The sequence below is a fragment of the Aptenodytes forsteri genome, unplaced genomic scaffold (genome assembly GCF_000699145.1).
Source record: "Aptenodytes forsteri isolate BGI_AS27 unplaced genomic scaffold, ASM69914v1 Scaffold528, whole genome shotgun sequence".
Classification (NCBI taxonomy): Eukaryota; Metazoa; Chordata; class Aves; order Sphenisciformes; family Spheniscidae; genus Aptenodytes; species Aptenodytes forsteri.
This window is the reverse complement of record NW_008794881.1, coordinates 1,159,242-1,186,742: the sequence shown is the minus strand read 5'-3', so window position 1 is coordinate 1,186,742 and position 27,501 is coordinate 1,159,242. Positions and strand designations below refer to the sequence as shown.

At 40.7% G+C, this 27,501-nt stretch overlaps 1 protein-coding gene across 1 annotated transcript in view; it reads left to right on the top strand.

Moving 5' to 3' along the window:
- Positions 1–27,501, top strand: part of POC1A (POC1 centriolar protein A) — a 70,084-nt gene that overhangs the window by 37,944 nt on the left and 4,639 nt on the right. Inside the window, exons 10-11 of the mRNA XM_009274700.1 lie at positions 1,145–1,243; positions 18,330–18,470. Of these exons, the coding sequence (XP_009272975.1) occupies positions 1,145–1,243; positions 18,330–18,470 (240 nt within the window). The remainder of the gene's footprint in view (positions 1–1,144; positions 1,244–18,329; positions 18,471–27,501) is intronic.

Sequence of the window (27,501 nt, the reverse complement as noted above, 5' to 3'; positions counted from 1 at the left end):
AAAAAAAAAAAAAAAAAAAAAAAAAAAAAAAATTAATTACTGAACTGCAAACAGGCCTGTTGTATAAGCCCACTGGAATCAGGAGGTGCCATTTGCACCCTGTGCTGCAAATATATGCTGCTTTTAACATAGTTAGTGTGAGTTGCCCTGCTGAAGATATGGACGGACTTCAACCCGAAGTAGTGGTCTGAGTAAGTATCCATTTTTCTGTCATCGGTCTTCACTGAGCTGTGTGGCATTGCTCTTAGTCCCCAGGTTAGACTAAGTGGCAATGCCCATCTTTGTAATAGCACCTTTGCTAGCTGTGAAGGGACAATCTATACAATAAGAGAGTATCGCTTTTTTTTCTGTTACACAATGGAATGGCCTTGTTGGTTAACTATGCAACTACAAAAGATGCTTTTATTTCACATGAAGCAGGGATGCAAACTTGTAAGTGAAGGATAAACACTGATGTTTCTGATAACCAAGGTGAGCTGCCTGGTTTCATAGGTGTCTTTCAGACTTCTGAAATAGTTGATTGGTTGCTCTTAAACTTTTTTAGACTTTTAGAGCCACTGCTTAAGGATTTTACTCCATAGATTTGCTCTTGATATGTTGAAGTGCTTTATGTGTTAGAGGCCTCTCTTCTCTTCCGAAGTAAATACTGCATTATGGAGAGAAGATGCCTGTAAGTGGGATTTAATTTTAGTGTTTAGCTGATGAACTAGCTCAAGATCCCTAATGCTAGTCTCAAAGTACTCACTCTCTTCTTTCCTGTGAATGAATCTCATGATAAACCAGTGACTAGTTGTTTGGGGTGTGGCTGATAAGTGCTATAATGCTAAGCATGGTATTTTAATATATTTTGTGGTTTTAATGGTGTATTCTGCATGTTGCTTTGAAGTTCTCTAGGTAGCTCTAGTTTCATGATGTTCCTGACCCAAGGAATGTTGGAAGAGGTCACTTACCCATTGAGAACACAGTTATGCTATGTCTGTATTCAGTAGCATATTAACAAATAACATCCTTAATTTATAATCGATGGAAAGCTTTCTTAGGTAAGCTTTGGTGTGCACCTGCTGACCTTTCTGATGTGTTCACAAAATTGACCTTTAAGCAAATGTAGATGGAAAACTTTAATAGCAATAACTTCCTTCTGCAGGTGATGGTGTGGAAGACTAACTTTGATGCAGCAGATTATGGCGATGTACTGAAAACACAGAAGTCTGGCACTAGTGTGGATGGGACCCATCACACTCTGGTAGGTCAGCATACAGAAATCGCATAGAGTTGCTTTTCAGTACACTTTCTGCAACTTGAAAGCATGTGGCTCTTTCAGGCAGTTGAACTATAAAGCCATCTTTTCTTAGTATTTATTTGAGCTGCAGGATGTCTGTTTTTAACCAATCTTGTACTGTTTGTTTTGTTTAACTATTTACTTTATAGGAAAGTGATATATAATGATTTTAAAAGGAAATAAATTTACTGCATGTATATATGCATTTTTAATAAAAACAGCCTGTGTTTAAGAATGTGTGGTAGGCTTGGATAGTGCACAAAAAAAGCACAGACGTGAGTAACAGCTGAAGTCAGTTTTGCTAGCTGATATGAATCCTTAAGGCTGGTGTCAATCCTGAAAATAGATATTGTTCATGATATCTTTTTGCTGACAATCAGCAAAGACAAGAGAAATCTCTGTGCATGGACTTCACACGTAAGAAATAGGTGATGTATTATTCTGGAGCTTCGTTCCTAAATACTTGGAGACATCAGTTCATACCTGTTGCCTGAACCATGTGTTAAGAGACATCTGAGTTCTGACTGTATCTAGTGGATAAATCCACCAACTGAGTAATTCAGTATGATGTGCTGATCTAAGTGTAGTACTGATGTTGGATGTCATGGCTATTACAAGAGTAACCCTTTAAAATTACTGCCAATATGAGTTATAAGTTTTGCACATGGTGATGCTTCACTTAAACTTCTGTATTTTGTCTTGTCAATCTTTGGATATTTTTGATACATTTTAGTATACCAACAGGATTCTGAAATATGTTATTACCGTGGCTGGTTTTGGTACATCTTGTTCAACATGAGCTGTAAGCTAAAAAGCAGTTTGTGAACCGGGGGGTTTATGCATATGTGGCATTGCCACAGAGCAACAGATGTTGGCTAGAAGCTTACCTTTCAACTGAGGCAATGTCTTTAATCTTATCAACTTAGATCTTCTTTAGTGGGCTACTAAGCTTCTGTTCTCTCTTAAACATAGTAGCGTTTTTATTTAATAGACTTCAGTCCATTGCTGGAGGTGATGGAATAGCCGTAGTATTTTGTGATGGACAAGATCAGAGTCTAACTTGCTGCAGCTCTAAACCTGATGCTTTACTATGTGGAGTACTCTGTAAAGAAAGCAAACACAACCCCAGAGGATGTTAGTGCTAGGTGAGTGGGAGAGGATGGTAGGAAGCAATCCCAGAAGGAAGGAGGAGGTAAAAGTGTTTATTGATCCTCGGATGGTTTTGGCTAAAACTGACTTCTTCCTTTTCCTCCTCTCTTGTGTGCTAACTCTAAAGTTATGCAGGCTATGAAAGTAGCAGTCCAATGACCTCTTTGTTTATTAGCCTATTGAACTGGACTAACTTTGAACTCTATCTGCTTTAATTTAAGATACTGTGTAGTATAATTCTAGGCTGAAATACAGCAGAGACAAAGAAAGCCTTTATGGGAAGAAATACTGTTTTCAGTTTGTAACATTCCAAGGAATGGCTTAAATAATGTAGGCAAGGTGTCTGCTAATGGGAGATTATGGTAAGCTTACCCCATCTGTACTGCTGCTATTATCAGAGCATATTATCCAGTAGCAATTAAGGAAAGGAAGGAAATGCCTGAGCTCTTCTAAAACATAGTTCTTCGTTATAGCACCTCTTAAGATGTGCATTGAAAGTAGCTGCTGAACAAAACCCTTGAACAATGACTAACCACCCTGAACATCTGTCCCTCCAACAAAACTATTCCCCTGTGGAAGAGGGTTTACCTGGCAAAACCTCTAATAGATGCTGCTGGGACCAACTGTTTGTGTACTACTGACAGGCAAATCCATGTCGTGGTGTTGGTTGACAAGGGGTTGCTCTACTCATGCTCTGAGCCTGTGGGAAAGAGGGCACTGCAAATTATTTGAGGTGTAATATATTAGTTCGGACCAGGTGCTGTGTTTTTACAGAGGGCAAAGTGAATCCATGCTGCGTCATGTGGAAGAGACATACTTTGGTTTGGGGACGTAAATTACTTCAAAGGAGTGAGTATTTTGAACTGCCACCCAAATGCAACCTTTGGCTTGGGCATGCAGCGCAGGAGTACTGCTGATCCCAGCAGTACTATCTGAATATAAAAAGTGTTGGAAAGTTACTGTTACGTACAACTTACAGAAGATCAAATTGAGTGATAGTCAGTAGGATTATTCCTTCCTATTTACTCCTTGGGGAAATGTGGTGTTACCTTTTGGTCTGAATAGCACAAATGATGCTTCCACTAGATCTGCCAGATTAGCTATGAGTACGAACAGAGACTTGTAAATTAAACCTTTGAATGCCTTCAACAGTAAAATTATCCCTGGTTAAAAAACAGGGGTGAAGGTGGTTGCAATGGAGAGCTTGGGTGCTAGCTGGCACAACTAAGACCAATGTCTTAGTCAACTAAGTCTGAAGTTGTGATCTCTTTTATGCAGTGAAGAACACTGTTTTGCCTTGAAAGTGTGATGCAGCTCTGTCCTGCTATAAAGGAGAGGAGTTTCAATTTTTGTCTTGCATCACATTGTCTTGCATCACATAGTCTGATTGGTGCTGCCAAAGCCAATATAGTCTAAACTTTTTGGGGGAGTATCAGCTGTATTGTGGCTGCCTGTTACAAGAACAATCATCTAGCATGCTAGAGCCTATACCTGGTCTCTACTAAGAGCTCAGTACACTTCATGAGAATGGAAATGCAAAAATATGACTAGTACTTAATATCCTTGTGTATTAGGTTATTAGGAATGCAACACTTCAATATTAAGGCAGTTATAATTGCTAAAGTTAGAAGGGGAAGAATAAACAATGTAGTCTGAGAGCCTGTTTTGAATACCATAGGTTAAGTTTAAATTTAGAATTGATATGAAATGTTCTTTGCTGTTAAAAAGCTGATATGTCTGAAAATGGCTTGATTTGTTATTCTAAGGAATAAGTATACCCTGAGCATGGAAATCTTGGCTCCATAATAACTTGTCTGTTCATGGCAGTCTACTCTTTTCTTTCAAGTGAATTTCATGACACTTATCGCTTAGAAATGTATTATGCTGGGCTCTTTAAGAGTACTGTCTCTGCTGTAAGTCTTGCTGTTACTGCAAGACTTAAATTTCACTATATATTCAGTTCCTTCTTGTTTTGAGTGAAATGTTTGATTTTTTTTTTTAATAGTGAAGTACTTATTTTGGTGGATTTTGTGTAGTTGAGATCAGTTACTCTTCCCATCAAAATCAGACTTGAAGCTGCCACCTGTGGCTACTGATTTCATGCTGAGCTCACCTTTACATTCAATGAAAAGTGAAGCTGCTTCATCTTTCCCTACTGCTGTGTTAGTGTGATGGGATTCTGCTTCTTGAATAATACTGAGATTTTGCAGACATTTTTGAATGTAACTACATTTAAAACAGGTGCATAGGTTATTTAGTTTTGGTACCCCTAAAACACATGAATGCTATTCTTGACACATCTTGAATCTGTTTCCACCCTTTACTTAAGTCAGAGAGAATATTTTTCCAAGGAGAGCTTATGCTCTCATGTATAGCTGTAATTTTTTTAAGAGTTGTGAAAGCACAAATACTAATCAAAACAGTGGTAGTGTAAAAACACTCAGTTTAGTATCCAGTTTCTCATGGGGAGAGTCAGACTAACATGCAAGTGCTAAGAAAGAATACCTGAACACAGACACCAAAACTAGTTTGTCATCAAGATGAATAGGAAGAAAAAAGAATCCTAAATAACCCGTGGGACAAAAGAGGTATGAAACCCTGTCAAGGTTGGTGAGCCTGAAAACAAACTTGCTCTAAAACAATTTTCACTTCCATAGGCAGAGGGAGACTGGAGCCTTTAGAAGATGCTGGTTTCTCAGGCCGTTGGTTAAAGTTCGTTATGAATCAGGGTATTGGGCTTGTTTGCAACAATAGTCATGAACTTCAAAGTTGCTCTGCCCACCTGCTTGTGTTTTCTGTAAACATATGAGGCTTGGGAGATGCAGCTTGCTTTGAAAGTAAAACTGCTCTGTGCAAGGACTAATGCAAATGAAAAGCTCATGATGAGCAGGAATTGCAGTCATGACTATGGTGTAAAAGCAGACGTGAAAGTGTGATAAAGAAAACACTAAAGCTGTCAGAAGTGAATTATAAATATCTGTTAGCGTAGATATGAGACTCTGTTAGATCAGAATTACAGTAGCTCTGAAATAAATGCTTACTCTTAAATTGTAAGCTAATGATTGTTGCTAGTAAGTGTTGCATAATTGCCTTGAAAACCAAAGTTAAGGACAAGCACTCGTGATGCGTGCTGTATGAAGCTGATGGGAAGAAATGAAGTCTTATAGTCCTGTGTCTTGATCCTATAAGCATTTGTGTTTGCTTTGATCTAGAATGTAAGGGGTTAAGAGTAAATTTATGCTTTAAGCTGCAATATTGAGTGGTGAGGACCTAAAGGAAAGTCAGAATAAGAGGTACAGATTTTGCATGTGATTTCATAAATATGGGCTGTTATGCTTGTCCTGGGGTCAGTAACTGTAAGCATAAGGGTCTGTATGAAGATTTGTGTAGGATCAGATAAATGACATGCTCCTGGATCTAATATGTTGTAAAAGCATTCATCGTACAACTTGTTCTTTCCAGAGAAGGCAGATAATGTGTTTTATTTTGGGGGTTTGGTGGTGGTTTTTTTGCAAATACAAGGAAAGCTTCGTACATGTGGTTGCAGCTGATGTGAGTATACAAGAACACTTGTTTCATTATGTGACAGATTTGCTTCTATTGTTGACTAATTCCGAGAAGACTATGTATGGTCAAGTTTTATGAGCAAATGCTGAACAGTTGATGTCACATGGACGGTTAGAAAGTGCTTGGGTGTTTAGATAAGCTTCTACACTGAAAATTAGGAATAAAAACATGGTAGTATAAGCTAAGTTGGTAAACAGTTTTTCATGCAATGTTATGGAAAATAGGAAATATTCATTGATACAGAGATTCTTAAACTCAAGTTAAACATAAACCTTCTTTAGGCATGTTGTAACTCTTTGCAAAATATTACTTTGCAAAGGAGGAGGCTGATAAGGAAACTTTAGTCTAAGCCTCTACATGTAGCTTTCTAAAGAAAAATACTTAAACTTGTTTGTGTTGCAGTATCTCAGAGGCAAAGCTATCTTGAACAGGGGGAGTTGGGAGTTTCAGATGTCCAAAAGGCAGTGAAATGCACAGTCTGCAAAGGTTGTGTGTAGTCTGTTTATCTCAAACTAAGGGTGTCCTGGTGAGAGAGGTAACAGTTACAGCAGAACATAAGCTTACAGGTAATGGGGAATTGTTTCTCTTGCCACTCAATTGTGAATTCTGCAACCATATAACCAATATATGCAGCTCAGTTTTCAGCTCCTGGTAGGTCTCTGAGAGACCTGCTCATGTGAGTGGATGTGCAGACAGACTCAAAAGCAGGTAATCCCTTGGTAGGGCAATCTGGGAGACATGGGCAGAGGTGCAGAGTTGTCCTCTGTCACTCTCTTGCCAAGAAGTATTTCTGCTCTTTTGAAATTCAAGAGCACAAATGTTTAAAATATCTTTAGCTCCTTTGAAGTTAAATGGTACTCAGCGGTGGAGCTACCAAATTTGAAAGGTAATGGCAGAGCAGACTTCACAAAGTGAAGCTTGGGGAAGAGCAGTGCTTCAGCGGAAAGGACTTTTAAACAAGTCAGTAGCCTGTGATTCTTCAAATGCATCTTTTGGTTAAGACAGACATTTAGGCCTCTTTCTACACTGCTGGGTTTAAAATTTTCTTCAGGCATTGGACTGTGCTTATTTCTTCAATGGCAATTTTTCCAAAATAGTTCTGTTGAATAGGATTGGAGACTAATTCCAAAAAATGTGATCACTCAAAGTTGTCTGAGGCCTATAACTGAATGTCCAAAACTGACTGCACCTCTCTCCTTTGCTGATTCTGTTTTGTGTTTGGTGACCTTGGGTGCCTCCTGCGCTCAGCCCGTGATCTCCGTGCTGACTGCAGCAGTTCATTCTGTCAGCCACTCATTCCTTGCGTAAATAAATTCCTCCTGAGTTACTCATAGGCCAGATGTGCCTTTTCTTTTTTTGACCTTTTGGCTTCCAAATTGGTAACTATCTCTAATTTTAGCATCCGTTAATACTTATGAATACTCTTGTACATTTTTTCTTTTTCTTGCTGTGAAATCCCCCCTTGGGAAGCAGTTTCATTGCACAGAGCTACAGCTCTTCGCAATTGGATGTGAATGTGTGTCGTCTGCACCTCCTCCACCCCCTTCTATTTATTTATTTTTTAAGAGTTGTAAAGGAGAAATCCTGTATTCAACAGCAGGGGATCCAATCTTCAGCCTTGAGGATAAATGTGGTCTGCAAAATGACTATTTTTCCTGATCTGCTTGTCACCTTTTTTTTTTCTGAGGATGTGTTCCCACTCCAGGAGGCTTTAGTCTGGTACATGATTGTCTTCCTCTTGGAATAGGTAGGTAGATTATTTACCTAAAAGAATACCAGTGTGATGAGCGCTCAAGATGTTTCCACTGTTTTCTACCCTGCTTGGCTGTCGGAGCAGAAGCTTCATAGGGATGGGCAGGAGTCTTACTATGACGGATCACAGTCAGGAGCTCTTCCCCACATCCTTCACAAGCAGTGCAGTTGCAGATGGCTACTCATAGCTGCCTAACCTTCACTCTTTCATTGAAGGAAGCCCGCTCATGTAAGCCTATTGCAACATATGACCTTGTATTTTTTTTTTCAAGAAGAGAGAAGTTCAACAGGAACAGAGGAAAAGGCTTCTTTCCTCTCCCTCCTTTGTGGTGTGGGCAAAGCTGGGTCTCTGCCTTGGCCTGCACCTGAAGAGGCTGTGCTTGTAAACTTTGTGAGAGCCAGAAGGATGTAATTTTCTTTCATCACTCTCGTCTTTGTTTTAGCAAAGTAGTTCTTTCTGTGCAAGAAGTGTGCTCCCATGGTGTCTTCCACTCATCTTGCTGGAAACCAGAGATTTAAAATGGGATGAACTCTAACCCCCAAGAGGTTCCAGACACTTAGCTGACTACGGGAGCTGTTATGGTGAGCAAGCCTGGCCAGTTGAGAACGTTTGCTTGATCTATTCCTGCCTGGTTCTGCATCCTCAGACTCTGGGACAATAATCATTCTTCCCATTGTGGTATATGGTTAGTAGGAACTATGGCTAACATGGGCCAGAAAGAGCACACTTACCCATTCATTTATAAACATATGTTCTTGTTAACAAGAGATAGAAACTTGGTCTTATGTTGTGTGTTTACAGGCCTGTCTGAACTCCTTCACCCTGGTACAGATAACCTGATTCCAGCCCAGAACATCAGGCAGGAAGGCATCAGTGTTGCATCATCTGTTTTGCGGGTAGCCCTGAAGGTGGTAACCCTTTGGGTTCATTATTGAAAAGACTGGATCCAACTGAGCTCTAGAGTCTGGCTCTAATTCACTGTAGAACAAAGTCTAGCAACGGTACCAGGTTTCTTCATATCAGGAAGCCTGAGTTTATCTAAGCAGAACTGAATAGCTGTATCAGTTGACTGTGCTCTTTGTGGAGCCTCACTGCAGATCTTGCCGATTTTATCCATCTGAATTTGACTGTGAGGCCGCATCAGAGCGAAATACGTGGTTTTCTCTCACTTCACTAAATGAGTGTCTACCTCACAAGCAGCTAACAGCGGACCTTCTTTCTGGAAGATATTCCAGGAAGCCTCTGTTAATGGCTAGTCCTCTAATACTCTCTCAGCTTTTTTTTGTTGTTGCTGTGTGAAACTGAATTTTTCACAAGCTAATGAGTTTTGCCCCTATGTTGTTGCTCTTTCCTCTGAAACTTTTGGGTTTGCTTTTTCTCTTGATATGGTCAATGTAAGGAGAGAAGGGTGTGCACGACAAACAAATGAAAGCTTATGTCTTCTCTGATCTTGTGTGTTAACATTTTTTACACACTGTTGCAGGCTGTTTATCAGAGGTTTCATATCTTGTCTTGATGTGGGACTTGAGAGAGAGGAAAAGGCAGGGTATAGGCACCTTCAGCTTGGCTTTCCAAGAGGCTCTGAATGACTGCAACAACCTGCAACAGCTTTGCCTATTAATGGATGGGAGCAGCCATGCTGCTACAGCTGTTTTCCCTTGTGTTCTGGTTTGACAAGATTTTTTGCAGAAATAAGAGGATCAGCTTTTAATTTCTGTCATCTTACAGTGAATAGATTTGTTCTGTAAGGCTCTGGAACAATAAGGCAAGTCCTGACAAGTCATTATTGGTCAGAATAAAAATTGCCTTTTAAGTTCAGCATCTCAGGCTAATTAATGTAAATTCACCCATTTAGGTTGCTGCTGTATGTGGCTTGTTTTAATGCTTGAGTCATAATTCAAAGAGAAGAGACGGAGGCAAGATTTATATTTTTTTTTTCCAAGCTGCTATTCTGTGTCAGCTTTGAGATGGATGAAGGTAGCTCAAGCTTTAAAAGTTTCTAAGATCTCAAACTTTTCTGCTAAAATCCAAACTTCAAGCAAGAGTAATAACAAATGGGCATGTTATAATATGTGTCTGCGTATGTTTACATATGTGTATATACATAACATGTTAGTTATGTATAAGTAACATACATAGGCATGCACATTATGTATGTTACACAGCATATACATACCTATTTCATTAGAGGCAAATGATTCTGATGAAGAAAATGAGCTGGAAGCTGTCGTTCACACTTCAGGAGATCACTGTGGGTGTTTTGCTTCTTGCCTTGGAGACTGTTGCTTTTGGTGTAAAAGAACCTGTGGCTGGATAACCCAAGGCTGAGGATAAACACTTTGTTTCAGTGTTTGGCTGCTTTTTCTTGGGAGCTTTTCCCAAGAGCTATCTTAAACAGGGCCAGGGAACAGTTGTTCAATTCTTGGTGAAATTTCTTAACCAGTGGTTTTCATATTTATCTTTTTGTTCCTCTAGTGGCTTGTTTCCACACAAAACTGTTCCTTTGAGATTTTTGGTGCTGTTATTCTCCAGGAGTAGTGTTAGGATAGCCAGTTGAGCATCACCTGTATCACAAAGCTTAATTATTCCATACTAAATTCTGGAAGACCTCTTCATATCTCCTAAGAAAACACTAGGATTGATGGGAGGGGACAATTGGTTAAGGGGGGTAGAATGCCTAGGCAAGGTAGGAAAAGACAAATCTAAAATGTTGAAGGCTACCCTTAGCTCTTCTAAATAAATACAGACTTGCTTTATTTTTTAAATAGCTGGTAGTCATTAAGTTTCACCTGTCCATGCACTTTCACTGGGCTTTCAATGCCTGGCATCACTGCTTCCCATTTTCACTGATCACAGAAATGCCATTTGTGCTTTTGGGAAAGTTTTGCACATACTGCATTCCCATTCTTTGGTGTTTGTAGAGGCCTTTTTAGCTATTTAAAATGTAACTCAAATTGGAGAGGAGCTGACTACTGAAGATTAGTTCCTATTATTTTAGCATCTTTCCTTAGTAAGACTGTGAATTAATGTAGCATTGCATCACTTAGTAGTCATTTGGAAACCCTAGCTTTGTTAGAGGTATATTCCTTACTGGTTTTGGGTTGTGGCAATCCCCTTTGCCAGAGCTTATCAGGAACTGTGACTCTTATTCTTTCTAGTGCCAAATACGCTCTGCCTTGGAAATCAGTGTGGGGATCTACTTTCTTTCAACTTTTTGTGTAAAACAATGATCACATAGCACAAAAAAACTATAAGTCTGATCTCAGCTGGCACACGACCAGTTGATGCCATGGTATATATAGTGGTGCTCAGTACAAACCAACTGTAAAGCATGGACAGCGTGTAGCTTGGATGCTTTTAGCAGTCTGCATAGATGCTCGTTACCTGAAGTTACCTTGAAAACCATGATACTAATGTCTGTCTTGGTTTAAAAGTGACACTTACAGAGTATTGAGGTAAGTTAAGCGGACCAACAGACCGTGAACCAGAAGAGCAAGGTGACTGAAACATGGGAGGAGAACAGCTTTTGCCTTCTGGCAGGCAGGAGCAGGGTGAGGACCTGCTCTTGGCTGGAGACTGCCAAACAGCATCACTTGCAGAGATAGGATCCTAGTATTTCTGTAAGCAAATACAAATTTCAGTCCAAGTGCAGTCTTCTATGTATGGACAGGCTGGTTTCATGCATGTTTGAGTACTGTAGCTGGCCATTAGTTGTTACCCCTGTTTCTTTCCTTCCTGGCAGTTTGGTCAGCAGAGCTGGATGGTATGATGCTGCTTCACTTAAAATACACAAACCTTACTCCATCTGCCTGCCTCTGCCAGTGGTTCACTTAGGCTTTGGCACGAGAGTGCCTTGGGATTTAAAAGGGTTTGAGTTGTACCTATTAACTCTGTTTCTTCTTGGGGTTATCACAGACTTAATATTTATTGGTCTATGGCAAAATATGGCCATTACTGTAGAGGTGCCAAGTTTTAATGTTTTAATGTGGTATTTTTAGTAGCACCAATAGGGAGAAGGGTTCTGTCTAAATCATTTCTGGCCTCTTGCATATTTACCCCAACTTATCTCTTGGTGTGAAGCAAAAATGCAAGCAAAAATAAAAGGGAACTACATTCTTCCCACCTCCCTTCTTTTTCTCCCCCTCCCTCCCAAATCCCCTTCTGTTACCACAACTTGAATCCTGAAGTAAGAGGTGGGCAGGGATGAATGGTCTTATAAATTGTTTCACAAAGCTAATTTAACTTGTATCCTAATTCTAGTTACCCTATGCTGCTCTGGACAGTAGATGTGGAGTAATGCAAGTCTTGAAGAATGCAATTGCTCCAGAAATTTCAGTGCTGCCTTGAAGAGGGGATGCTTTTCTAGTCTAGAGAAATGTGCTTGTGCTCAGAGAGCTGTGTTCAGTCAATGCTATTTTGTATGTAGCAGGGAGAAATGAGGTTACCTCTGTTTTTAATGATTCCTCCCATCTAGCATGGTGTACTCCATCTGACCTTCCTGTGGAGCTTACCTTGGAGCTAATATGCTTCCACTGGATGTCACTATTGCTCTCTGGGAACACATTTAAAATATCACTTTACCTGTGGTGAAAATGACTTCTTGAAATAGAAGACTTCTAATGGTATTTCTCTCACTTGGATTAGTAGAATTGGGGTTTGAATAAACAGTGTACACCACCTTTGGGAGTTTTCTGCTCCTCTGTTTCTAGGGGAATTTTTTCCAACTAAGATAGTGAATTTAATTGCACTTAGTGAATTTTAATACATTGGATGTCTGTATTGAATTGAATATATTGGATCTGTGTGTTGCTTAAAGGGAATGCTATCATTCTAGCTACTTGAAAATTAGTTCTTGATAACATCATATTCTCTTTAAAAAAAAAAAACCAAACACCCAAACAAACCCAACATGGTAGATACGCTGTGGAAATGGATTTTAAGGGACTTAAAGGTAGAGCTGAACCTATCCTCTTCGCACCACTCAGTTCCTGCCTTTCAGTGGAGAGGGCTGAAGAGAAGGGAAAATAAATATTTCCTCTGGATCAAATTATAAGAATCCTACTTTTTATTAGTAGGTGTAAAATTCAGGTAGGTAGTTATCCTGTCAATATATTTTCTAAAGATCAACATTTAGAAAGCAAAATGGCATTTTTTAATTGTCCCTTGCAGTTTTACTGCGGATGTACATGTGTAGTTAATACTTGCCCCCCCCCCAATCAGCAATATAATAGCTGGCCAGAATGCTGTTTAGCCAGAAGAATTTTCATAAGAGGCTCAGTAAGAGACCTCTGGAATGAAGGCTGATTAATTTTCCCCTTCCCCCAAGTAGTTGCACTGTGCTGTCTTTAAGTGGTTGCTATAAATAAATCACTTCTGTTTTCCCTTTGTCACCGAGAGCTGTATTGTATTCTGAAACTTCTCATCTATTCTTCCTTTAATGTTCAGCTGCTTCTTGCTATACTCCCAGTGCTTAATAAGCAGATGTTGTAATAAGATATTTAATGGCAAATACATTTGTTCAGTTGTGCCAAATAAATGGCACGCTTGAACTCTGACTAAAATAGATTAAACCTCTGCAGTGCTGTCATTGTTCCTGCTGCCTGTCCCCAGGATTCAGCTGGCACTTTACCTTGCAGGTGAGTCAGATGGGAGCACAGGTGTCTCTCTTGGTAATAGTGATGCTCATCAGTACTGAGACTGTCACTAAGCCAATGCATATTTCAGGGCTTTTTTCTATATTTTTTTCAATGTTTTTTAAAATCTGTTAGAATTTAAATCACTAGTGGCTGGCTCACCACATGATATAAATTGCTATTAGGAGAAGGGTGGCTGGAGTTTGGTCTGTGAGGGCTTTCTTCTTCATTCTTATGGACAGTAGCAGGGATGATTTAATCTTCTTTTACAAAATTTGAAAAAGTTTCAATCTGGGTGCAATTCAGTTCTCTCTCATGCAGGTGCACGTTTCCTTTCAAATGTACTGGCCATTAAGGTAGTGGTAAGTACAAGTTGTAGTCTAGCTGTTAAAGGAAAATTTCCAAACATTTCCCTCTTTTGTTAAAATGTAAAGGGCAAAGCTTCCCCTGAAGGACCCCACAATGATGCTTACCACTGTCAAATTTGGAAGCTGTACTAATGATTCAGTAGAGGCGGTCTTATTGCCTTTAACACAGCTTCAACTGGTGTCACTGCTGTATTTGAACCATGGCAGAAGTCCACTTAGGTGCTTGTGGCAGACAACCTGTCCCTCTGAACATTGCAGTCTCTTTCCAATTTTTTAATGAAGAAGCGTGTGTTTGAGCTCACAAAAATGTTTGGCAGCTTTCTAAAATTAATGTCAAACAAAATTCTGGGTGTCCATTTGGATTTAGGATACGTGTAAAACACCCCAGCATCAGCCCTGTGAAGTCCTAGTTGTGTTTTCTTAGCAGGCAAAGCTTTCCTTGTCGGTAAATCAAAAAATGGAGACTTTGGCATGAAAAATTCAAAAGGATTAAAAAAAAAAAAACCCTGTTTTTCTCCTGAAGGCTGTGGTATCACTGTTCCCTTCTGTTCACAAGGCTTCTGGTAGCAGAGGGACATGCTTTGGGTGGTGTCAATACAAATATACCTAATTGGGTGCCTCAGCCTCTTCAAAAAAAGTGAATTGAAATTAGTCTAGTCAATCTGATCCATATGGATGCAAATGCTCTGCTGTGAAAAGGAAAGGCAAGTCCTGTGCCTTTGTGAGATGCACCAGTGTGCATGTCCACCTTGGCTGGGTTGACTGTCAGCTGATCCTTTTGCTGTTGTCCTTCTGATGTTCTGTACATCATGGGCTGCATTTACAGCTTGCAGTGTTTCTATGTGAGGCTAGCTGGGAGCTTGCAGACATTTTCAGTGAGCTCCACCTTGCACTGGACGTGCCTGCATTGGGCAAATCCAGTCTTAGCCCTTGTTGAATGCTGTATATAGGACCCGTCTTTGAGAAGCCTACTTGGACAGGTCCCAGACTTCAGATTGCAGCTTGATGCCATCAGAGCGGGTGGGATGAGTAAGAAGCTAGAAAAAACTGACTTCAGCTTCTCTGCCTGACTGTTTGTGGGCAGTGATTCAAAGTGCTGTCTGTAGGTGTGGGTGTTGGATACTTGTCTTTTGCACCTGCTGTGGCAGGGTAGGCTAGGTAGGATGTACTTGTTCCTAGAACTGAATATTCGAAGATCTTGGTCAGTTGAGAGCCTCCCTTTTGGAAGTCACTCTCCATGATACATTGACGTAGTTTTTTATTTGCTGGCTGAATGTGTCCCTAGTTTAGATAGATGAATTAACTCGTAGCTCATGCCTTCAGCAATGAAGTTCTAGGTTATCTTCTTGATGATGATGGCCTGTAAGCAACCTTTCAAGTAGCTGTGGTTGAAATGGGGCAGTATGCCATATTGTCATGCTTCTATTTTTCAGTGTAGATATACTTCTGTTCCTGGGAGTATTGCCACCATTTAGAGTGCCTTCAGGAGCCTGCACAGGCTTCGTGGAGGAGGCTTGCTTGGCTTTTCACGGGGGTGGTACATAGCCTGTGAGCTGATCAGCAGAGTGTAGCATCAGTGACAAACAGCTGCTGCTGCCTCTGGCTTCAACTTGACATGATGAGGGACCACCTGACCCCTAAAGCACCAGGTGTAGGAACATCTATGCAATATTGCCCTTGCAAATATGCCAGACTCCTAAACTTTGTGGACTGTAGCAAAAAGAATATCAACTGAGTTCAACCCAGCAGCTTTTTATGAAAAGCTGTCTGACATATGCTATAAAGATAGAGGGAGAAAATATGTTGGTACAGTCATTTTTCTGCTTCTGTGAGTCAGCTTGTTCTAATGGGTTTTGAAGTGGATAGCTCATCATCATTTGGGGTTTTTAAGTGCAGGTTGTATGCAGTGTTAGCTCACTCAAATTTCTGCTGTGCCATGATTGACTGGCCTAAAGTTACATCATCTAAATATGATAGTCAGCCTTAAAATAACAAGAAAACATGCTTTTTAATGCTAATTACCCATTGAAAAGAAGTGTTTTGTTTTTTTTGTTTTTACTTTTAAATTTAAACAGCAAATAGTAGCTTTGTAAGGCTGGCTTTATCTCATCTCTGTTGATTAAATCAATGCATCGGTGAGCAACATGTGGCTCTTGGGCTACTTGCAGCACAGGAGTAGTTGGAGTGTGGCTCCCATGCCGGGGCTGTGCAATGTGACCCGGAGTGTGGGCTGTGTTGGCCTAGGGCCTGTAGATAATCCAAATTATCCAAGCAGGTGGGAGGAAGCAAATTAGCAGAGGCTGGTGTGGCTGGTACCACCTGATACCCGGATGCATCCCAAGCCTGTGGTGTAGCAATGTGATCCCTGTGGAGCAGTTGTTCTATGTATCCTATAAACCTTTCCCTTCCTTTCCTGCTCCTTATGCAAAACTGGTCGTGTGATGCTTGGCTGTATGAGGATAGTTTTGGTTGGCAGGGTCTGGAAGAATGGTCAGCCCTTACTAGCAATTAGTGGACAGCAGCAAGCCATTCTCCTGTCAAAGCCTATTATTGCTGTGGCCTCTCTTCTTTTCTATCCCCCTCCTGCTCCCAGTCTTCAGCTTCCTGATGTAGTCACGTTTCTGTTCTTTGCACTGCTTATGAGACCCCACCTGGAGCACTGCGTCCAGCTCTGGAGCCCTCAGCATAAGGAAGACATGAACCTGTTGGAGCGGGTGCAGAGGAGGGTCATGAAAATGATCAGGGGGATGGAACACCTCTCCTCTGAAGAAAGGCTGAGAGAGTTGGGGTTGTTCAGCCTAGAGAAGAGAAGCCTTCGGGGAGACCTTATTGCAGCCTATCAGTACTTAAAGGGGGCTTATGAAAAAGATGGTGGCAAACTTTTCAGCAGGGCCTGTTTTTTTTACGCTGGGGGTGGTGAAACACTGGCACAGGTTGCCTGGGGAGGTGGTGGATGCCCCATCCCTGGAAACATTCCAGGTCAGGTTGGACGGGGCTCTGAGCAACCTGACCTAGTCGAAGATGTCCCTGCCCACAGCAGAGGGGTTGGACTAGATGACCTTTAGAGGTCCCTTCCAACCCAAACCATTCTATGATTCTGTGATTATTGCTTATTTTGCCTAACTGTTAGACTGGACCTCAGCCTTGGGAGCCTTTCTGTGGCCTAAATCAGTGACTCACAGCAGCGCAAGGTTTTTTATATATATATTTAAAAAATATCTTTTGTGTATGTGTGTATACACATGTATGTGTGTACATACATATCTTCATAATGCACTGGACAGTTTTCGGTTTAAAGTTATGTGAGTTGGTCTAAGGTCTTGTTGCAGCTTAGTTGCACATCTGCATACACCTGGCATCAAATACAGAGATAAGCAGGTAAATCAATACAGCGCTGGTGAGAAATGCATTCATGGTAGTGTGTATGAGAGAAGAGATGGAAGCAACTTAGAAAAAGTACATGCGGGATGAACGTAGAGACCATTTTTCAGTCTGTCAGAATTCCTTGCTGCTTTGTTGAGTTGCAAACTTCAGTCATTTATGTGAGTAACAAGTGCATGGGATGGAGCTGCACCAGGCATCGGGCCATGGAGAAGTACATTTTGAGTGCTTTGATCTTGGCTTTAGATTCAAATCTTGTCTGTTAGTGTAAATTGAGAAACTTAAGTCTGCAATTGCTTAATCAGTTGGCTACCTTGTTTAGTTAGATAAACTTCTCTGAACTACTTGTACTGGTGGTAATGCAGATAAATAATGCAAATAGTGTTTGTTCTAGAAGAAAGATACCATTTTGAAAGAGCAGGAAAGAAGAATAAGTTCGCTAGTAAAGATCTATTTGTGCTTTTAAAACTTAATTTATTCTGAATGAAATATTCAAGCTTGCATAACTAAAAGAGTTGAAATTGAAACTTCAAAGTAAACTTGTTCTTAGCCTCATCGAGGAGGGAAAACCAGTTCGAGATATAAACAAAATTTAAATGACTAAATCAAAACTGTCTGTTTTAATGCATATTGGAACATCCTGCTTTTGCTGAACTTAACGACAGTACTGCATCCTTGCCTTCTTACAACTACCCAACATGGAGAGAAGCTTTTACTGCGCTGTTGGAATGAAATAGTTGGACTCCTCTCGGGGTAGCTTACTTAATTCTTGTAACTTGGATGTAGTACTTCCATGTGGCTTCAGTAAGTCTTTGTTTACCTGTACGGTCTATGCCTGTGTACCACATGAGCATGCCAAAGCTCTTTGCACATACAAAACTTGAACCTTGCAGGATTGCTTCAAAATTGTTATCTAAGGTTTGCCTTTCCTGATGAAGGTTTAAAAACAAACAAAAAAACCACAACACCCCACTCCCTTGAAAACAACAAAAAAAACCCCTCCACCTGGTAAAGACAGACAAGTCTGCAGCAGCTCTTCCTTTTCCAGCTGTTTTCCGAATTCCTGTTCTCTTTTGCCCATTTTTAATAGCATAGACTGTCCCAACGTAAACTGTTCTTTACTGTTTACCCTCCATGAAACAGCAATCGTTCTCCAGTTGTTTGCATCACAATAGCAGATTGTCTGTTTATTTTTCTAGCAATCAGAAATGGATTGTGGTGTTCATCTTAAGAAAACAAAACCTCAGGATTCTGGTAGAAACCATGCACAGCAAGATGAGGAGACCAGTCTCGCAAATACCTTGGAGCATATTATGGAACAGCTGGATGTTCTGACTCAGGTATGGTTTGCTCTTTAATTTTGTAATGAAAAAGGTACCTCTGACTGGAAGAATTGGGAATATTTTGCAATAGTTTCATAGAATAAAAGTGTGGCTAGTTCAAAATCTCTGCTTCTTCGTAGTTTTTTGATAAATCCATCTTCATTTGCTTGTCAGCTTATCTCTCTCGGTTCCCTCACATCGACTTCTGGCTCAGGCCCTGCTCTTCCCCTAATTCCTTTATGTTGCAGTGTAGCGGAGCACTACTTGAGCCAGCTCTGGTACCCTGTGCTATTAGCCAAGGTTTATCTAAGGTGATGCCTAAAGGAGTGGTTGGCAGTAGGACTGTTTTGGTGAATAATCTCTCTTCCCTCCTCCATTATACTGCAGTCTATAGGTAAACTCTGTTCAGATCCCGCTCCTTCCCCCCCCCAGCATTCACCTACACAGTCCAATTTCTGCAGCATTCTCTTCCTATCAAGTCTGGGCCCTTCTGTGCCTCATCTCTGAAACATGCTTTTCACCCACAGCTAGCAAACAACTAATCCTGTGCTAAAGCATTAACGTACAGTTCTTTCTCAGAGTCCCTAAGCAATGCTTGAACAGTACCAACCATTAATGGTGATCATTACAGTATGTGTTTACTTAATAAGAATTTGGGGATAGAGCTGTTTTTTGTTTAACTGAATAGTTGCTCACTGCTCCTGTGAAGAAATACCATTTCTGATCATTGTCTGGGGCTGAATTTCATTGTGTATTTTTAAGGTATGTGAGAAGCAGGGAGAAAGCATGGGATAGTAAACACTGGTGATCTCCTGTAGATGAGACCATGGTCGTAGGATGGAAAAATCTGTGTGGGAGGGTTTTTCTGTGAGTTTGAGTGTTCTTTCTGAGGAAGAACAAGCAGGTCTTGAACACTTGGTATTGAACATACTGATTACTAGTCCCAGTTAGCACTCTGCTCTTGAGAAGAAGTACTTGTCAAAAAGTGTAAGATGATGGGTTGCAGGGCCCATCAGGGGATTGAAGTAGGGCTGATTTAGGGATTAAAAAACATTCCAGGACTACAGTCAGTCTAAAATAGTGTAGGGTGAAAACCAAAAGGTATTTAAGTTCATTTGGCAGAAATGCAAGAAAGCACTTTTCCTGTGGTCTCTAAAATGCTGAACACTGGAGGGGGGGCGATGTGGGAATCTGGTATGACATTGGGCCCTCATGCTTGTGAGTAAAATGCAACCCAGTATATACACAAAATATTTTATTACTGTTTTTATGTCTCCCTAGTAAGTTTGGAATGTGATCATTATCTTTCATTACATAAATCAGATCCACACTTCTGATGATGGATGTGTAATGGCTCCTTTTCAACTTCATAGGTGTTTAGAGGAGGCAAATATTGCAGTAAACAGTATGTGTGGGATTTAAACTAGACATAAGCAATGCAAACATCTCTCTCAAAGATATTGTGTAACCATAGAAAATTCCAAATGTTGTTTTAAACCTAGCAGAAAGAGAAATTGAGATCAGTGGGGGAGGAATAAATTAGTAGGTTATAGGATAAAATTGGAAATAGGCCTGAAATTATAGTAAAAAAACCAAAAAGCTGCCTTGAGTAACTCTGCATTCAGCAACCTCTTACCTTTGTAGCTTTTTTGCCATCCTTGAAGTACTCAATTTCCCACTGGTTCTAATGTTCGTATGTTGTATTTTGTATTAACACCATTTTAATGCATTTGTACAAGTAGATGTTCCTGACACAGTGTTGAAATGGTTTCATAATTCTTCATTTTCATGCCAAGGTTTTGATATTTAGCAGTGAAACAAACCAACACCAAACAAACTTAAGCAAATCAGCCTGGAAGTCCTCATTCCTAGAGTAAGGGAGGAGGTTCCTCAAAGAAGAGGAGGGATGCAGGCAGGTAGCAAGGCACAGCCCTGGAAGGTAACTCTGGAGGGCATCTGCTTACATAGCTAAATTTTTGGTTTTTCCAATGCTGATGGCCTGTAACAGAAAAGAATGCAGCTCCAGTAGGGCCACTGTTACCCCTCTTTCATGCAATTAGATGTTGACCAAGAGGAGCCATGGTGTGCTGATTGCTAGCAGAGATCCAAGTGAGATGGAAACAGTGGCTGGTGATGTTGGGTTGCTTGTCTTTCCTAGCCATTTCTGCCAAAGCACAACTGGGTGCTGTTCCCTGCACGTAGCAGATTCAAACCAACGTTGTGTGTTTTACATGGCAGCTTTGGGCCTGCTGACTTCTTTTCGTGAAAGGAAGACATCGCTACTTCTTCAAAAATGGAACAAAAAGCTTTCATAAATAACACATAACAGGTGTCGGTATTTTTTACCTTCTTGAAGAAGGGCTGAGGATGCTCCTGGTACTCTGTTATAAATCATTGGCTCATAATTCCTGAGTGTTGCTTGTTTAAAGAGAACACTAATGGCATAAGCAGGGCCATACAGTTGAAGGGAAAGGACAGAGTCCCCATGATATTTCCAGAAACCCTCTATTGATATAGCCATTCATGGTTTTTTCAGGAATTTATAATTTGTTAGCTCCATGGGGGCTTGGGTATATTTCTGATGTGGTACCTTGAGCTCCTGCACTCTGTTCTTGTCGTAGTTTCCAACACTGTGTTAACGTGATGTAATGTACCAGTGGGGGAAACTTAAAAGTGATAAACTACTTTGGGAAATTATGCAAATATAAACCTAATTTATTTTCCTAATGTTTTCTCCATAGCTATCATTTCAAGGTTTATCATGCTAAACCTGGTATCATGTAAAAGTGGGAAGGAGAGAAAATACTTTAAATTTCTGCTGAAAGAGGTAATGGTAAGACATCAGCTGAAGGCTGTCATCTCTTGTCAGTGCACAGCTTTGTTGTGAGCTGCACACTTGAAGCTGCAATGTCTGCCGCTCACCAATTACCAGTACCTTCCCTCTGTTGACAATAGATTTCCAGATGAAGTGGGGTGTCATGTACTTGGAGACAGCGGGATTGTTTTTATTCCATTAAGAGGTCTCTTCCTGCCAGACACCAATTGCAAGTAGAAGCGCTGAGGCTGTAGAGGCGTCGTGCCCCGTGCAGCAGGATACACTTGAGCAGACTTGCTCTTTCAGTTAGGCACTTCAGTTCTTATTAGAGAAAGATGGATCAGGAAAAACTAGTGGCTGTTATGTACCACATCTGGCAGTCACTGCTATAGCAAATAGATATGACCCCCTCGGATTTACAAAGCTTCATTTTATGTTGTTGACTTTGTGCTATGATTTTATTCTTTAAGGTTTTGGCAACTTTCTTTAAACTGGTCTTTGATTCAATGAAACCTTCCTTTCTTCCTCATCACCAGAACTCTGTCAGGACATGTTCTGTTTTACTTGTAAGAAAGTGGTATAATGCAACCTGACAGGGTCTTCATATTTTTTTTCCTAAATGTGTTTTGTGTTTGACCATACTTCACATGCAAATGAAGAAGTTAATGTTTAACTGCCTTTTTCAGAAGGGTAGCACGTGTTTCATATTTCTGCTGCCTTGAAGGATGGAGTGAAGTTGAGACCCAGACACAAGCCGGTTGTTTCCAGTAGTTTTGGATTACTTAAAGATACCCTGGTGCCCCTTTGTAGGGAAGCAGGCAATTCAAGTCTGGCAAGGGAATGAGGAAGATGAGACTAATAAATGTATGATATAGATACTTTGCTCCTCCCTTTCCTGCAGCTTAGTATCTTGTCAGTATCTCAATGTTTAAAAATCCTATTCTTTACTGGCATTTCAGAGATGTGAAAAGGAGGAAAATGCAAAATGTTTATTAATTATTGTTTTATCAAAGGCTGGATCTCATATCTCAGTGCCTATATGAAGAGGTGGGCAGAATATTAAAGTTTAAGGGGAAAACAAGGTGCTTTTATCTCTTGGCTAACTTCCTGGAACAGAAAGGTATGTTTTGGCTGAAACAAAAATGGGGCAGATATTAAGAGTTTACTTGCTTCAAATGCATTTTCTGCACTTGCAGCTGAACTGCACTTCTGAAAGAAGATCATCTGTGAGTAACCATCTTGGCTGCAGTGGAAAACTTGCATTTGCAATGATCATCTTCAGAGTTCGTATACTCTTGCCCTCACTCCAAACACCTGCAGCTGCCATGTTCACTCTTAATCTGTAACACTGGGGGGCAGTGGGCACTGAGGCAAAAGCTGCTGGTTTTATGCGGGAAGGAAGATGTCTGCTCCAAAAGAAGAGTTGAGAATCAGGTTAGCATAAAAATTCATAAATAGCTGTGATAATCCACCCACAGGAAACAGCTTTATATACTTCCCCAAACTAATCTTGCATTGAAGCTGGGAGAAAACAACAGAGTGAAATGGAGAAGACTTGATAAATCTGTAAAATAATCCAAGCCTGAACTGAAGGACAATCTAGCTCATGTCAGATTAAAGGATTATTTCACTCCAGAAAAGATTGCAGAGGGAGGGAGGAGAAGAATTTTTAAAATGAAACTCTTTAGCATAAAAAAGACTTGCACACAAGTGAGTTGCTTTTTAATTAAAACTGAAAATGTTTGTGTGTGCAATGCTTATAATGAAAACAAGTAAAATCAAATTTGTTACTCCTTTTTTTTTTGCGGTGTGGTCTCCAAAGCCTGTTGGTGAGGAGAGGAATGAATGTGGCCCCTCTCTTCTCAGAGGTATTGAATGTAGATTAAGCAACTAGTTTAGTAAAATAAATGCTTTTATGACTTCAAGTAGTTACAAGTCAAGGAGAAAGATTATTTTTTGCGGGGGTCATAAGTGCTGCTACCTCTGCCTTGCGCAAATGTCTTGGTTTCTATGTTGCTCTCAAGACCTGAACACCCACTGGCTACAGGTGGACCCAACACATAGCAGAAAAACTGCAAGTAGTTTTTATTCCAAGTGAAATGGTTTGAAATCCAAAACACTAATAAAAATTCCCATCTGAAAAATCTGTGAAATGCCAGATGAGCTTGGTTTTTAAATCTTAATTTAAAGGACATAGAGGCTATTTCTCATGAGTCAAAACCATCTCTTGGAGATGCAGTAGCTTTGATCTCTCACTCAAAACAAATGAAGTACCCTGGTTGTTGCCAGTCCTCTGTATAACATCATGAGAGCTACATCTTTCTGAAATTCACTTCCAAAATATGCTTGTTACAAAAATCTCTAAATCTCAATGCAAATACATTTTTCTTCTTTCTAAGACTGCCTAAATTAAATGCACTCCTAGGGATATTGCTATATTAGCAAGACACTGTCTGAAGGCTGGCTTCTCAAAAGTGCTGATCATCTCCCTGGAGGTCCACAGGACCTTCGCCTTCCGTTATCCTTCAATAGGGAGGAATACTAAACAGCTCCCACAACTTGTTTTCACAAGCAGACTTTGAAGATTAATATAAATTGTTATTCAGCTATTGGGTACCAGCAGCTGGGTTAATTTAGCTGAGTGATTTGCATCCTTTCAGAGGCAGATTTTGTGGCAGGGGAAGGATATGGGAAGTCCCTCTGACTGGGGGAGACCTCTAGTTCATTTGGACCTCTAACCTCTATATGGTGCAGTTGCTCTCATGGTACGTGCTTGGATATTTTGTTGTAGCTCATCATAACTTGCTGTGTTTTCATGCTGTGTGGTGAAACTTGAAGTCTCCTGACTCCTTTGCTGTGCTGGTCTAGCCCCAGAGGTCTAAGAGCTCTGCACCAAGGAAGCTGCCTGTACCTGTGCAGAATTTTCTAGCCATTCCCTTCCAGAAACTTGCAGGATCTGATGCAAGTGCCATCAGTTTAGCTTTGGCTGATCAACTGTCAAGACTGAAGCAACAGCAATGTGTGATGAAACATTTTTAGTAAGAGGGCTGTAAATGGAAAGGCTCAGTTACAGATGGCTTGTGTGCCTTCTGTCCCTACACTGTGTGGAAGAAACTGGCAGAGCCTGTGGCTCATCTTCTTTGTGGCTAGGATTGATTTAATACAAAGGACATCCTTTTCTGTCCTCCGGGGTCCCTTTGGTCACTGTGATACTACTGGTACTGACCATGCTGCTTGGTCTGGCAGAGTGGACGATACTAGAGTTTTTGGGTACTTTTGTATGGTTTTCCTACTGTAAAAAGCACAACAAGTACTGCGAGTGATAACTTGTTGCTGTACTGAGTCCACTGCATGAGTAGACTCATGCAGTAGACCAAAGTTGCTCCTATAATTTAGTTAAAGGGTTTGTTAACTGTGATTCAAGCATCTGCATAAAGTGGAGTGTACTGGGAAGTGGAAGGAGAGATGGCAGCTGATAATCGTAGAATCATAGAATGGTTTGGGTTGGAAGGGACCTTAAGGATTATCTAGTTCCAACCCTGCTGCCATAGGCAGGGACACCTTCCACTAGATCAGGTTGCTTAAAGCCTCATCCAACCTGGCCTTGAACACTTCCAGGGAGGGGGCATCTACAATTTCTCCGGGCAACCTGTTCCAATGTCTCACCACCCTCACAGTAATAGTAAGAAGGAGGGCTTAGCTGAGCAATATTGGTTTCAAATTTTACAACTACCCACTTCCTTCTTGTAGCGCTTTGGACTGCTAAATATAAAAAATTCTTTACTTTTCAAGTATTGTGAGTAGCACGTGTCTGACTGTTGGCTGAAGAGAGTTGGTGGGGCTACGAGCTCTTGTGCCCTGCACTAGAGAACAGATTTTGAGGTTGTTTAGCCACACAACTTCTTGAGCAGATGTGGAGCTCTACGTAGGGATCCTGATGAGTCCAGGTTAGTGCTAGCATTTGCACTTTTGCAGGCATCGTCACTTACTCCTAATCCACATGACCCACCAGTGACATTGGATGAATGTGCAAAAACTGTGTTGAGAGGGCTTGTGGGACTTCCTAACCCACAGCTGTACAGCAGCACTGACTGGTATGTTCCTGTCTAGCCACACCGGAGCAAAGTGTTTTGTAGTAGCCAATATAAAACTTTGTGGAATTTGAAGCATGTTACAAAGTAAGTCCAGGAAAATTCATGAAGTTGCATTAAAGAAAGATTGAGGGGAAGACTGAAGCACTACATGACCTATCTTCTTCATTCTGAAATAATCAATACACTATCCCTAAATCAGTCTGGTGTGAAATATTCTATGCAAATAGGCTCTGAGAATTCACCTTAGAGTTTGCATTCAAAACAATTGAGATGGTGAGGAGCAACAGAACTTATTTAAAATGTCTCTGGGGTAGCCGATCTTGTTTTAGTCTGAACAGAGGAGGAGCTATCACTTCTTTAGAAATCATACAACCAAAAACCAACAAAAAACCCCCCACCTTAATTGTGTGTTTGATCTCTGAGATTAAGGCTTTGACCACTAGAGTAAGGCTAGTCCCAGCATGCAGAGAGCCTTGCATGCATTTGTTTGCTACGTAAAGTGTTAATAACTGTGAAGGCTTCATACCTTGTTATACTCTCAGATCTGAGGCTTACTTCCTCGGTTAGTCTAAACTGCCAGCTTTTGCTGAAAATGCTTCAGAGCATACTGAATGTCGGTAGCTATTTCGGGTCCCATCTCAAAACTGTGTTAAGATACAACTTGTACATGAGGAGGGCAGCCTAGCTTTCTTTAAGCATGCTTACTAATAGCAGGGGTCTGCTTTGAGTTTCACTAGATGCAGTTGCTGAGATCGAAGGGAGGCTGACAGCAAGTCAGGGCAAAACTTCGTATGATAGGAGGAAAGGCTGCTTCTTGCCAGACAGGTTCATGCTTGAATGTCAGAGTGACTTTTGCTGCACAGGTTCTCCCATGAGCCTTTTAATCTTGCAGTTGAAGTTTGGTATTTTAAACTATTGTTAGTGGAAGGAGTTACATTTTTCTGTAAAAGGTAGGTAGGGCTACCCTGGTGCAAACCCTTCCTGCGGTAGTTTATTTCACTCATGCATTACTTCAGAGAAGGGGTCCCATGCTTAATTTACGTGGATATTTGCTAATTCCTGTGTGCATAGGACTGCGTATATGCTCAGGACTGTATTTAGCAGGTGTTGGAGGTACCATTTTAGTGATCCTTATACAATAACTGGGGTCTCTTCTTGTCAATATTACTCACTTTATCTGGTGCATTTGAAGGTTGGCAACTGTACTCCTTTCTTGCAAGACTGTTTTTACTTTCCAGTATAGTGCCAACAGGTCTCCTCAGTGCTGTGCAGCAGTCTGTGCAGGTGTGACGAATTTGTGCTCTAGAGGTATATAGGTACCTCTGAACCCACACATTAGCACTTGCCAAGGAGGGAGCCTTGGATGCTAAGGCAGCAATTTTATGACGCAGTTTACTTGCTGTACTTCTTGGCCATGTTTGAGACTGAAATCAGCTCCAAAACGACCATTTTTAGGGAAACCATAATAAGTTATAGCAGGGCATCTAGCTCTCTGAAAACAAACCAGCATTGGCCTTGCTCTTTACAGAGGGCAGAGCTCTTAAGCCTGCAACTCCACGTCAAACTTGACAAGTCTCATTCTGCAAATCCATGGGGCCATCTATAGTCTTCATTGTACCTTCTGGAAGGCATCACTAAGCCTCTCCTTGTACCACACAGTGGAGCGGGGAAGCTGAGTGCATGGAAACTTATAAACTTCTGCCTTTGTTGCGTGTTCTTTTGAAGGTGCATTTTTTGATAAATTGAAAAGAAAATGCTGTCTTCATAAATTAACATGTCAGACAGGAAAGAAAACTCTGAAGAGGTAGAAGTAATGTTTTTTCTTGGGCTATTTTATATGTTAGTGCCCTGCAAAATCTTTTTTAGCATATGCTTAGAAAAACTGGTGGAGCAAACTTTTAAGAATCTTTTTATTTAAGTAAAGCTAGGAAACTACTTCTGCCTCCTTTAAGATCAATGGAGAGAGGGATTTTATGTTAGGAAATGATGACAGGAATAGAATCACAGTATTGTTTAGGTTGGAAAAGACCTTTAAGATCATCAAGTCCAACCTAGCGCTGCCAAGTCACCACTAAACCATGTCCCTGTGTCTACATGTCTTCTAAATACCTCCAGGGATGGTGACTCAACCACTTCCCTG